This window comes from Camelus ferus, chromosome 16 (genome assembly GCF_009834535.1).
Source record: "Camelus ferus isolate YT-003-E chromosome 16, BCGSAC_Cfer_1.0, whole genome shotgun sequence".
Taxonomy (NCBI): Eukaryota; Metazoa; Chordata; class Mammalia; order Artiodactyla; family Camelidae; genus Camelus; species Camelus ferus.
Window position 1 is genome coordinate 39,754,421 of NC_045711.1, and position 12,756 is coordinate 39,767,176.

General features: G+C 32.6%; 1 protein-coding gene across 2 annotated transcripts in view; it reads right to left on the bottom strand.

Moving 5' to 3' along the window:
* Positions 1-12,756, bottom strand: part of GOSR1 (golgi SNAP receptor complex member 1) — a 35,226-nt gene that overhangs the window by 8,633 nt on the left and 13,837 nt on the right. For both annotated transcript variants that reach the window (XM_006184969.3, XM_006184968.2), the window contains exons 6-7: positions 11,862-11,936; positions 4,003-4,032 (exon numbers count right to left, since the gene is read on the bottom strand). In XM_006184969.3, coding sequence (XP_006185031.1) covers positions 4,003-4,032; positions 11,862-11,936 — 105 coding nt within the window. The remainder of the gene's footprint in view (positions 1-4,002; positions 4,033-11,861; positions 11,937-12,756) is intronic.

Sequence of the window (12,756 nt, forward strand, 5' to 3'; positions counted from 1 at the left end):
GGAAATTTGTAAAAGGAGTTGTCAGACCCCTAAATTACCTTCCCTAAACCATGCAGTCAGGTGACTGCCCTCAGTTCAGTAGAAGACATAACCGAGATTTTGAAGTCCCAGTGAAACAGCCAGGTCTCTTCCCGATCACTCATTGTGAAACCTACCACTCAGCAAGTCCTATCAGCCATCCACAAAGAATGAGCTTCCGGTCACTAGATTTGGAGCCTCACCCTTAAATATGAACAAACAGCCAAGGGACACCAGACATTTGAGGGAAGCCTCTAACATAAAAGGCAGAGATCCACAAACTAACCAGCAAACAGAAAGTGAGTCTGAGGAAATAGTGGCAATAAAGGAAGCTCATGAAACTCTAAAAATCAAATTATATTTACTGTCCTTTGAGAGGTAAAATAACATCACATCTATGCAACACACAAACATATAGACGTGTGTGTATCTATCCCTTTTGAGAGTAAATTACAAAAAGGAGAGTGGAAATAAAAATGTAAAAGAAGTGTCGAAGGACAAACTGAGTAAACTTCCAGAAAGTAGGAAAAAAAAAAAAAAGGAAAATAGAGAAAAGGTAGGAAAGTATCAAGAAAAAGGAGGGACGAAAATGATAAACAAACAAAATCTCAAATCTGAAAACAAGTTTCCAGATTGTAAGGATCCGCCAAATGCTTAGTGCAATGGAGTAAAAAAGATGAATGTCAAGCTCACCCTGGTGAGATTGAAGACAAACAAAAACACAGGGGAAAAGGAATGATCCTAAAAGCTTCCAGAAGGAAAAAGCTTATCACATACAAAGGATCAGAACTTATAACTGGCAATGGACTTAAAAAGCAGTACTAGAAACATTGCCTTCAAAAATTTCATAATTATTTTCAACCTAGATTTCTGTATCTTAGCTAAATAGTGAATCAAGAATATGGGTAGAATAGAGACTTTTTTAAATTTGCAAAGTCCAAAAATAAATCTATAAATTAAGAAAGTGGAAGACACTAAATCCAAGAAATAGGTGATCCAATAAAGCAAGTCATTTTAGGATAATGGTGAAAGGACATCCAAGGACCAGAACAGTGAATGCAGCAGGTCTAGAGCACAACCAGTCAAGACTGGAGCAGAAGGAAGTAGGCGACGTCAACTTGAAACAAAGAAAAAAGATCACAAGAAGAGTCAAACTAACAACATGCTTTGTATCGTTATTTCTTATTCATAATTTTTCAGGTTAAGCGTATGTCTATAATAGAATATGATACGTTTAAAATATGGTTGTTTTGTAATAAACTTAATTTACAGGGTTTTTAAAAATAGGTATTAGGGCTTTGTGTAAAGTAACAGAAGTCAAACCTGAGCTGAGCAACCTGAGGCCAATCTTTGCATCATAAATGCCTGTTTTTTTAAACTGGGACTATCACCATCTCCTATGCACTTTGAGTCAGAAGTAGAGAGAGAAAATTAAAAAATCATTTCCGCAAAGCACTTTGTATTCCTTGGAGAACGGATATTATCATCATACATTATGTTATTATCTTGTTGAATATGCACGATTTCCAGTACCACACAAAGTATATCTAGATAGATATACTTTCCCATCTCATTCCATCATTTGGAGTGAAGCTGAGTGAAATCTAGGCTGTTATTTCAAGGGTCAAATACACAGAGGTGAAACATAAGCTCCAAATAATATATAATGCTTTTAAAATGATAAATTATTGATGTGTTTACTGGAACTTCAACTTTCTTACCTGTTCTGTGAACTAAACTTAGACATTTATTTTTGCAACAACAGACAATACTAGTTATACATTTAAAGTTTAAGAACACACTTATTAAATTATTACAAATAAAATTACTAATATTAAAAATGTTAAATTTTTTTCAATAAATTGATGCCTGTTTATATTGTTGTGTACATATTTTAAAAACAGTTCCAAAGGGAAAGGTCAAATTTTCCATATAGAAAAGGAAAAATAATTAGACACTTAAATTACATATTATCCATAAGTAATCATACCTAGCTATATATTCAATAAAATTTCATTTGTGATACCCATCATATTTTGAAACAAAGAAAAACAGTGAAATAAAAGCCCTTCTAATTAAATATTTTTTGCTTTTAACTAGCAAAATAACAGTATCAGTGATTCGACGCTTCTCAACTGTTCCTATTCTATGAGGTACTCCAAATTTTTATACTCATACTACCAGCCCCTAAAAAGTCCAGCTTTGAATTGAAAAGTTTAAGGCAGCTTGGCCAGAGAAGATGAAGCAGAAAGGAGGAAATAAAAGGGAAAAAAAAGAAAAAGGGTTTATAGGGAAGCTTTAAGTAAAGAATCTGGCAAAATGTGACCTGACTTTATGTACTGAAGAAAGGGAAGGCGTCACAATGGAGATGTATCAGTTGACAATTAGGCAATTCTGTGAAAACTTTGTTCAGATGGAAGACCTAGTACATGCAATTCAAACAAAATTCTAAGATATGATAGCTGTATATTATTATAAAAGATTTATTAAGATTATTAAATAATGATAGGAACATGTTACAATCTATTAAATAAAATAACAATCCATATGTCCATTTCAACATAAATTAATATTTAGGATATGAACACTGAAATATTTAGGGGTGAAGAGGCACCATGCCTATAATTTATTTTCAAGTAGTTCAGGAACAACAATTGGCTTAGCATGCACGAGGTCCTGGGTTCAATCCCCTGTGCCTCCATTAAAAGAAAAAAAAAGCTCAGAAAATGGTCCAGATCTAGAATGAATGAATGAATGACTCAAAATTGAAAAGAGAAAAACAAAAATTGTGAAAACACAAATGTGAATCCAGGTAAAGGGTAATATGGAAATTCTTTGTATTATTAGAACTTTTCTGAAATCTGAAAGTGATATTAAAATAAAAGGTTTAAAAAACATATTAATAATAGAGCTACCATTTTCAGATTACCTAGTACCAGCCAGGTATTGTGCGAGGCATTTTATTCATATTATCTTTAATCTTCACAACAATCTTTTAGGGTAGGTATAATCATCAATCCCATGTTTTTAAACATGTAAGAAAATGAAGGCTCCAACTAACTTATCCAAGAACAGAGATCTAATAAGTAGCACAGCCAGGTTCCAAACCAACTCACACTCCAAAGCTTGGCCTCTTTCTGTACGATAGTAAATACAGTAGTGGTTTAGATAGAGCACTGTTCTAGAGTTAGACTCAGATTTGAGGATCTGAATCCTCAATACTATCTATTAGTTATGTGACCGTGGGCAAATTACTTACCTTAATTTCTTTTTTTGTTTTGGAGATAGGCACTGATCATTATATACTATCTCAAAGGTTATTGAGAAGATTAAATAAAATAAAGCATGTAAAGCACTTGAACACAGTATCAAAATATATAGTAGGAATACAAACGCTTGCTGCTGTTACTTCATTTTATCTTTCCTGAAACACAGTGCTTTAGACATTGCTGAATTCTAAAGCACTGACATCATAGCTAGTTAACTTACCTTTTTACTGTCATAAAATAGGTATTTAAAAATTCACCAAACCTAGGGAGTTAAGCAGTTCAAACCAAAGAACAAATTTCCCTTACCTTAAGCAAGACACTACTTGAATATTATTACAGATAATACTAATTAATGCAGATTTCTACAGCTACTGTAACAGAAATCAAGTCTACATAAAAGTTAGATTTAAAGCATTATCAAATCACATGCTTAAGACTGTTTTCTTTTTAAAAGTGAGAATAAAAAGATTGAGGCTAAAAATGTTGAGTATAAATTAATCAGAAAATTAACCTAGGTAAAACAGCCTAACTCTAGTAATTCCAGAAACAAATGTTTCAGGCTTCAAATATATCTTATAAGGGAAAGACACAGTAAATACATTACCATATAATGAAATCCTCATCTTTAAGGACAATGAACTGACTTTAACTCTAGTTACAGGATTAACATGATCTGTTCATTTATGTGCAAACAAAAACAAAGCATTTTTCTTACCTTATTGTCTCTTCTATTAGACGATCTGAGCTGCAAATAAAAAATTTCAAATTCTGGAATTATTAAAAACACATTTAAAATTTGCACTTAATTTTTCTACATTTTACCAATAGATTACTTTTCCAGCCATTTACGTAAAAAGAAGCCCAGACTTTTGAAAGCATCTGGAGAAAATTCTGGACTCTGAAATTAATTAATCCACGTATAATTTTCATCTTATTTTTACTTGTTGGCTTAAATCTATTTCTTTCACAGAGTTACTTGATGATGTAAGTCAGAATAGTTTTAATGACAGCACAAATAAATAAAACCTTTTCTCTAATCTAGACAGCTCAAAGTTGTCATGACCACCTACCCAAAACTTAAGAGTTACAACCAACTTGTTGAGACAAGACAGGCAAATATAGTTCTGATGCCTGTAAGTAGTAATTATTTATACCTTAAAATTTCTTAATTTTTTGAGAAACAAAACCAAATCTCAGCTTGCCACACTTTAGAATTCAAGAAGCTGAATAAAGACCCCAATGCACCTTTGAACTGTAAAATATCTGCCTCCATGCATCACATACTGGAAAGAAAGGACTCCTCAAAAAATCCATTTTAGGAAGGAATTTACAGGTAAATTGGTTGTGAGGAATCAGTTTCCATTTGTTGTTCTTTAGATAAATGGTACAAAAGGACTGAAATTCTAAAATCCTAAAAGAACTACCTGAATCATAAAGAATCTATGAAATATTAAGCAAATATTTTCTAATTTGTTTCTGAAACCTCTAAAAAAAAACCCCTTATGTATCCACATAAGTTAATCTACTTATATAAATAAAATGGAACTATATTTTCATTATATGTATGTTTCTCTCTCATATACTTATAACTCAAAACAATTGTTTCATAAATATAATCATAGAAATCCAATAATATCAGCAATCATGACATTCATGAAACTGTAAAAAACAAAATGGCTAGCTGCTTTTTCTTACACCCTAGAACCTGAGTTTTAGTCAAGGCTCAAGCACTTAACTGTGTGAACTCACTTCATGGAGTTGTCACAAGGCTCAGAAGATGATGTAAATAAGTATTGTGTGAGCTGTATAAGACACACGGCTGATACAGACTAAGGCACTTTCATGCCTCACAGTCTCTTTCTTGTTCTGCATCCTGATTCTCAACATAATATCAACATATCCTTTGTGAAGCCTTCCTCATTCTACCTATACATCTGGGCAGAACTAATTCTTCTTTATACTATAATATTATCTTTTCATAGCTCTTTGCTCTTCATCAATTCATTCAAAAATATAACAAACATTTAAGACATATCAGACATCACACTACGCACTGGAGGAAAAATATCTTAAATTTGTAAACCTTTTTTCACATGTTATCTCATTTAACACTTTAAAAAATGTCCTATTTCACAGGCTATCACAGTGATTTGTTTATTATGTCTCTAACCAGAATGAGTTCCCACAGGGTAGAGACTGAGTCTGATCCATCTTAGATTCCCTAGAGTCTAGTACAGTACCCAGCACACAGGAGACATTCATTAAATGCTTGATAAATGAATGACTAAATGAGTAAATTAGACACTAGCTGGATCAATAAAATATCAGAGAAATAATCCTTATAAATTTCCACAGTGGGCAAGGAGGATATATATGTTATATAAACACATCTGGGAAGAGAAAATTTCTCACTATTGCAGAGCACTGCCAACTCAAGTTCTACCGTTTAACAAAGTCAGGTACCAAATGAAGATGAATTTGATTTCACTATAGCTCCAGGTGAAAAAAAAATGAGTTCTGTATAAAAGCTCCTACTAAGGTCATTCTGCTTTGTAAAACTGGACATTACCACATAAATATGAAAATAAACAAAGTATTGCTCAGGGCAATATCAATTTCCTTTGTCATTTATTTCAATATGGCAGACAACTGTACCACCTGAAGACAATGGAGCTTTGACATGTAATTTTAAACTACCCCATGAGTGGAATGATAGACATATAGTGAAACCAATGCTACCAGTTTTCACAGGTGAAAAATTCAGTTCTCCATTATATGAATGACCCCTGATAAGGTAAGGGATATACACAAAACAATGTGAAAATGGATCACAAACCTAAATATAAAAGCTAAAACTATAAAACTTAAGAAAGAAAACAAAGGACAAAATATTTGCAACCTTAGGATAGGCCAAGATTTCTTAGGCTGAAAATAAATGAACTATAAAAGAAAAAAATCAATCAACTGAAATTCGTCAAAATGTATAAACTTTGATCTTTTGAAAGTCATCATTATGAAAACAAAAAGGCAAGTCACAGGTTCAAAGAAATTATCTGCAGAACTTCTATCTGACAAGGGACTTGTATCCAGAAAAAGAACTCTTACAACTCAGTAAGAAGTCCAACAGCCCAATTAAAAAAGGAGCGAAAGAATAATTTGAATAGACACTTCATTAAAGAAAATATACAAATGGTTGTAGCACCTGAAAGGATACTTATTATCAGCCGTTAGAGAAATGCAAATTAAAACCACAATGAGAATATATTACACACCTACTAGAATGGCTAAAACAGAAGGACTGACAATATCAAGTGTTAACAAGGATTTAAAGCAACTAGTACTCTCAATACAGTACTGATGGGAATACAGAAATGGGACAACTACTTTGGAAAACTGCTTAACAGTTTCCTATGAAGTGAATCATAAACTTACACTTGCCATGCAACCTAACAACAGAACTCCTAGGTATTTACTCAAGAGAAATGAAAACATGAGCACACAAAATTTGTCCTTGAATGTTCACATCAGCTTTATCTGTAACAGCCCCAAATTTAAAACAACCCAAATATCCATCAATGGGTGAATGGATAAACAAATTGTGGTATACCATGATAAAATGGAAGTTATTCAGTTATAGAAAGGAACTGACTACTGACATAAGATCAACCTTAGGAACACTATGCTAAGTGAAAGAAGTGTATATTGTATGGATTCATTTATATGAAATTCTGGAAAAGGTAAAACTAATCTATAGTGACAGAAAGAAGATGAGCAGCTGTCTGGGACTGGGAGACAAGGACTGACTACAAAGGGGAATAAGGAATTTTGGTGGGTAACAGAAATGTTCTGTACCTTGACTATGTTGGGCAGTTAAGAGTGTATACATTTGCTCACACTTACTTGAACTGGAAACTTAAAATGGGTACATTTTTATTATAAGTAAATTATACCTTGTATATTTGCTTTATGAAAAAAAAATAGTAGCCTCAGACTAACTCCACATGATCTCTCAGTTCACCCCTCCACTGTTTCCTCTTGCTGCATATATGAGGCTGCCCTTTCAGGACCATGAGGAAGGCCTGTAATCTGGGAGAGAGTTTGTAGACAGGCAATAAATGAATGATATTTCTAATATATCCATATCGATAACTTACCAGAAATGATACAGATTAAAAAAATACGGTAATAAGGTTCAAGTTTCTTTTCCCAAAATCTTTTCTTATGTCTACTTGGTGAATACTCATCCTTCAAGGCTCAAATCAAATGTTTTACTTCTATAAAGCCCTTTCAGAAGCTTTAGAGAGGAGTTAACCACTCCCTTTAATGTGACCCTATAGAAGTAAGCACAAATCTCTCCATGTATTAAAGCTTTATTACTTTGCACTGTAATTACCTGTTAACATTTCTGTTCCGCCCCCCACTGCCATCCTAGTGGAGCTCATTGAAAACAGGGCAGAATGCGACTAGGCTTTATCTCTTCTCTATCTCCAGTACCTAGTACAATGCTTTCCACACTGTAGATGTCCAAAAAATGCTTGGTAAAACAATGAAAACTGAATATATATACCACATCTTCTTTATCCATTCATCCGATAATGAGCACTTAGACTGTTTCCATATCTTGGCTATTATAATTCATGCTGTGAATAAAGGGGTGCATCCATCTTTTTGAATTAGTGTTTTCATATTATTTGGATAAATATCCAGAAATGGAATAGCAGGATCATACAGTAGTTAAATATTCTTAATGTTTTGAGGAATCTCCATACTGTTTTCCATAGCAGATGCACCAATTTACATTCCCACCAACATACCCTTACCAACATTTGTTATTTCTTGACTTTTTGAAAACAGCCATTCTACAGGCATGAGGTATCTCAATGGGTAAAGAAAATGTAGTATATACATACAATGGAATACTACTCAGTCATTAAAAATAATGAAATCTTGCCATTTGTGACAACATGGGTGGACCTTGAGGGTATTATGCTAAGTGAAATAAGTCAGGTGGGGAAAGACAAATACTGTATGATTTTACTCATGTCTGGAGTATAAAAAACAACAAAAACAACAACAAAAAAAACAAAATAAATGAACAAACCAAACAAAAACACACAGATACAGAGAAAAGAGCAGAGGTTACTACAGGGTAAGGGGAGGGGAAGATGAAATGGGTAAACGGAATCAACTGTATGGTGAAAAATGCCAACTAAATTTCTGGTGGTGAGCACACTGTAGCATATACAGAGGCAGAAATATGTTGTACATATGAAACTTATAAATGTTATAAACCATCGTTACCTCAATAAACAACAACAAAAACTGGTACAAAAAATTATATGTGCTTTCAGATAAATGCAAAGAAACGGAATGCAATTAGAATTTGAGAACTCCCACCTAAAAGTAATGAATAAACCATTCATTATGCTAATGAAAATCTAATGAGAAGAGAATGATTTAAAAATACACTCTGGCTTTAAGAGATAAGCAGGGTTAGCTGATATTCATCTATTCCTACATGCCACCTCTGCACTGAAGGACCCCAGAGGGCTGGAGTCTCTGTCACCTAGCTCTCCGTACACAGTTCTTGTCTACCGGTCTACTCTTCTGTTCTAATGCTATTATGGGCAAGGACGGGTCAATGTAATTTGAGAGCTGGCCTACTACATGTCAGACATTGTACTAGGTTAAAACTTTACACATGTCATTGCTAATTGTTGTAATACTTTGCAAAGTAAGGGTTAAATTTTCTCCATTTAAGACAGTAGAGAGTCAGAGAGTTTAAGGCCCCTGTCCCAAAATATACAGTCCACACCAGGATTTAAACTCAGATCTGTTTGGATTCAAAATAAAAAGTACCCTAGTAGCAAACCTGGCCTCCTCACTATAAATGGGCTGGATGAAATACATAATCTCTTACTGTCCATCTCACTTTCAGGTTAATTTAACTATTACTCCTTTATGCTTCTTTGCTTGACTATTTAACTTATATCTTCTCTAATGAAAATGTATTTCTATATTAGGAAAAAAAACTTGCTGCCTAAGAATTTTTGCCTATCTTCATAGCATGAATTAAAAAAAACAAAACAAAATAACCCCCAAAATATCAGTGTTACTGAGGGCTTTGGTAGACTACTACTAAAGGGACTCTAAAGTAGCAAACCTTTAGAGAAAAACTTGACAATACCATATCAAAAGCTTTAAAAATGAATATGTTCTTTAATCCTGCAATTCCAATTCCAGGAATTTATATGGAAATAATTATGGATACATGCAGACTGCAATACGTACAGTAAAAGCTAGAAGTAATCCAAAAGGCCAACATTAGTGAAATGGTTATATGAATTATGGTTTATCTGTACTATAGGATATGTGCACTATTAAAAGTTAAAAGAACTATTCAAAAACAAACAAAAAATTGTCAAATACCATGGGAAAAGGTTCACAATCTACTGATGAGTAAAAATGGTTACAGCATCTATACTAATGAGTGATTTAGATTGTCTTTTTTGTGTTGCTGAATTATTCATATTTTATAAATGAGTGCTCTAAAGCATATATGTAACTTTTTTTTATTAAAAAGTTATTCTAAAAAAATTTTTCCTCAAAGTACCTAGCAAATGAAATACAGAGACAATACTGAAAAAAGAGAAAGTTTTTCATATTACTTTACACACATATTAGTCCTTAATTTTATTATCTAACAAGTGTTTGTGATTTACACAAAATACTGATTTTTCTAAAGCGTATTTAGAAGCTCTGTGTTCTAGTATTGAGAGCAATGACTAGGTCCTTGTTGCTGAGACTAAGCCCTGGTCTCCACAATTCTCCCCATTCATCAGCTCATATTCCATTCAGCTTCATTCTGCCTCAGTTTCCCTCTGTATGCAATGAGCACAGACAACCTTTTTTACAAGAATGCTGAAAGGAATATATATATATATATAAAACATAATATACAAAATAATCTGAGAAACAAAAATGGGAAAAATCTTTTGACTGCCAATCTTGTCATTTTTTTATAACCCTAAACAAATTAAGCTGTGTGCCCCTAAATTGTTGTGTTTTTTTTCCTGTACAATGGACAATACTAAACTCCTAAAGGGTTTTCTTTGAATTATTAAAATAAATGCAAAACTGAAAATGTTCATAAAAAATTTTAATAAACAGTGTGTTCTGAAATAATGAAATATAGGATATTAATTTATATAATAACTCTGGTATACTCTTTTCAGCATCAAATAATTCTTAAAAGTAATTAAACTATTGCATTTCTGTGTAACTCCTTTTAGGGTAACAAATATAAGAATGTTAATGCAATCTAGTCTTTATTTTGTGCTATTTGAGTTACTTTATCCCTCAAATTACTCTGTACTCCCCAAAAATAATAATATAGTTTTGGATGTAATGCAAACATCCAAAAAATTCTTTTTATGGTGGTCTCTCAAACACAAAAAGAACTACCAAAGCTATAAATAGCTATAAACTAAAATACTCTAGGAAAGACTGCCCCCTTGTGCCAATCAATAATATTTAACACGTTAAGAAAACACTAAAATCTACTTCTGAAACTAGAAGCACCCAGACTTCTAAAAAAGTCTTGATCTTTCCGTGTTCTGATTTCAACAGCTTATATTTAAAGTGGTAATCTTTTTTTTAGGTTTTTTTCTGGAGGGGTAGGAGTGGGAATGGAGGTAATTAGGTTTACTTATTTATTTACTTTTTTTAGAGGAGGTACTGGGGACTGAACCCAGGACCTCATGTATGCTAAGCATGTGTTCTACCACTTTGAGCTATACCTTCCCCCTAAAGTGGTGATCTTTAAAGAAAAATAAATTGAACAGTACATTAAGCTTATACAGACATGACTAATTTATGACATCCAGCAGCAAATATCAACATAATTCATATCATTTAAGTATCATGGATACTAGTTGCTCAAGTGCTTAGAGGCTGAGCTCACAGAGATAAGTAATTTTCTGATCCTTAAGTTCTACAACAAAATACAAAGAAAATAAAGAAACCAGTACATTTCAGAGGAAAAACAGATAAAGCAGGGATAGAGTACGGTGGCTTGTTAAAAAAAAAAAAAAATATATATATATATGTAGTTATCCAAGTTTTTAGGTATTTTCTTCTGAATTCTTAGAAAATAAGATACTTTCTTTGAATCTGATGTATGACCAATTACCCTTTATAAAGCTTCTTGACATATATAAGTGGTATCAATCCATTCAAACATAAGTCAGTTTCAGTATTATCAGTATTACTAATAACCTATATTAGTGGACAAAAGTATTAGAGCAATAGTCTTGCTAAAGAAAAGAAACATTAAGGCAATAAAAGACGTATTACAGGTAATGTGAATGCAGATTTGTATATTTGACAGCATCATACCTTTCCTAATTATGGTCAGAACAAATGTATTTCTACCAAATAGGATCATTAGAAGAATTAAATGAATTAGCATCAATAAAGCACTTACTATAATAAACACCATGAAATATTTGCTAGACAAGTAAATGAATCAGTAAGTATGCACTACATAGTATGCATACATTCAGTAATACATACTTTCGAAGGTGGTCATGTTCTTTCAAAAATAGTTCAGTTCTTCTGTTGTTTACTCCAGACCCACTTTTATATGACCTAGAACAAAATAAAGAAAATTTAAGAATATTTTTGGCAGACACTGTAAAAAAGATTAAAGGACTGACTCTAGTAATATCCAAAGTGGACAAATTGAGCTTCTCCATAGTTTTGATTAAACAATTAAAACGTATAATCCTTTCCATCTCCTAAAAATGACATCTATTATAAATAGATAAATATGAATGGCTCTCTAATTTAGGCCTAAGACTTTATTACTTTCACCAAATATTCCAACATTCTTAAACAAACAAAAGTCTTACTTTCCCTTTCTTTTTAAAAATTTTATATGCATTTATTAATGATGCTTCTAAAAGTCTGTATTTTTTATCAGTTGCCAAAAATTCCAACTCACTAAAGTACGTAAGAAGAGAATATATATTTATCCATTTGTTTATTCAATAATTCAGCAAATCTTTTTTCAACATTTGTTAGGAACCAGACATTATAACAGTGAAATACACTACCTAGCCACATGTTGTTCACAGTTCAGAGAGGTTCATAAATTATGTAACTGTAATTCAGTATAAATAGGAACTATTATTATAATAATTTGTACAAAAGAAGAGAGTAGTAATTTCTATAGGGTAGGAGGTAGATTAGAGAGATTGTGAGAAATGTAGAGACATTCTTCAGAGAGAGAAAATCCTTAAAGGGTATCCTATAGAATGAGTGACAATTTATAGTTATAAAAAGTGGAAGATTATTCCAGGAAGGAAGCAGAATGTGTTCAGTGTCGTGGGGTGTGGAAGAACAGGGTGGCTTCAGAAAACTCATCTTGAAGAGTAAGGCTTGGGAAGACAGTGTAAAAGATGAGGAA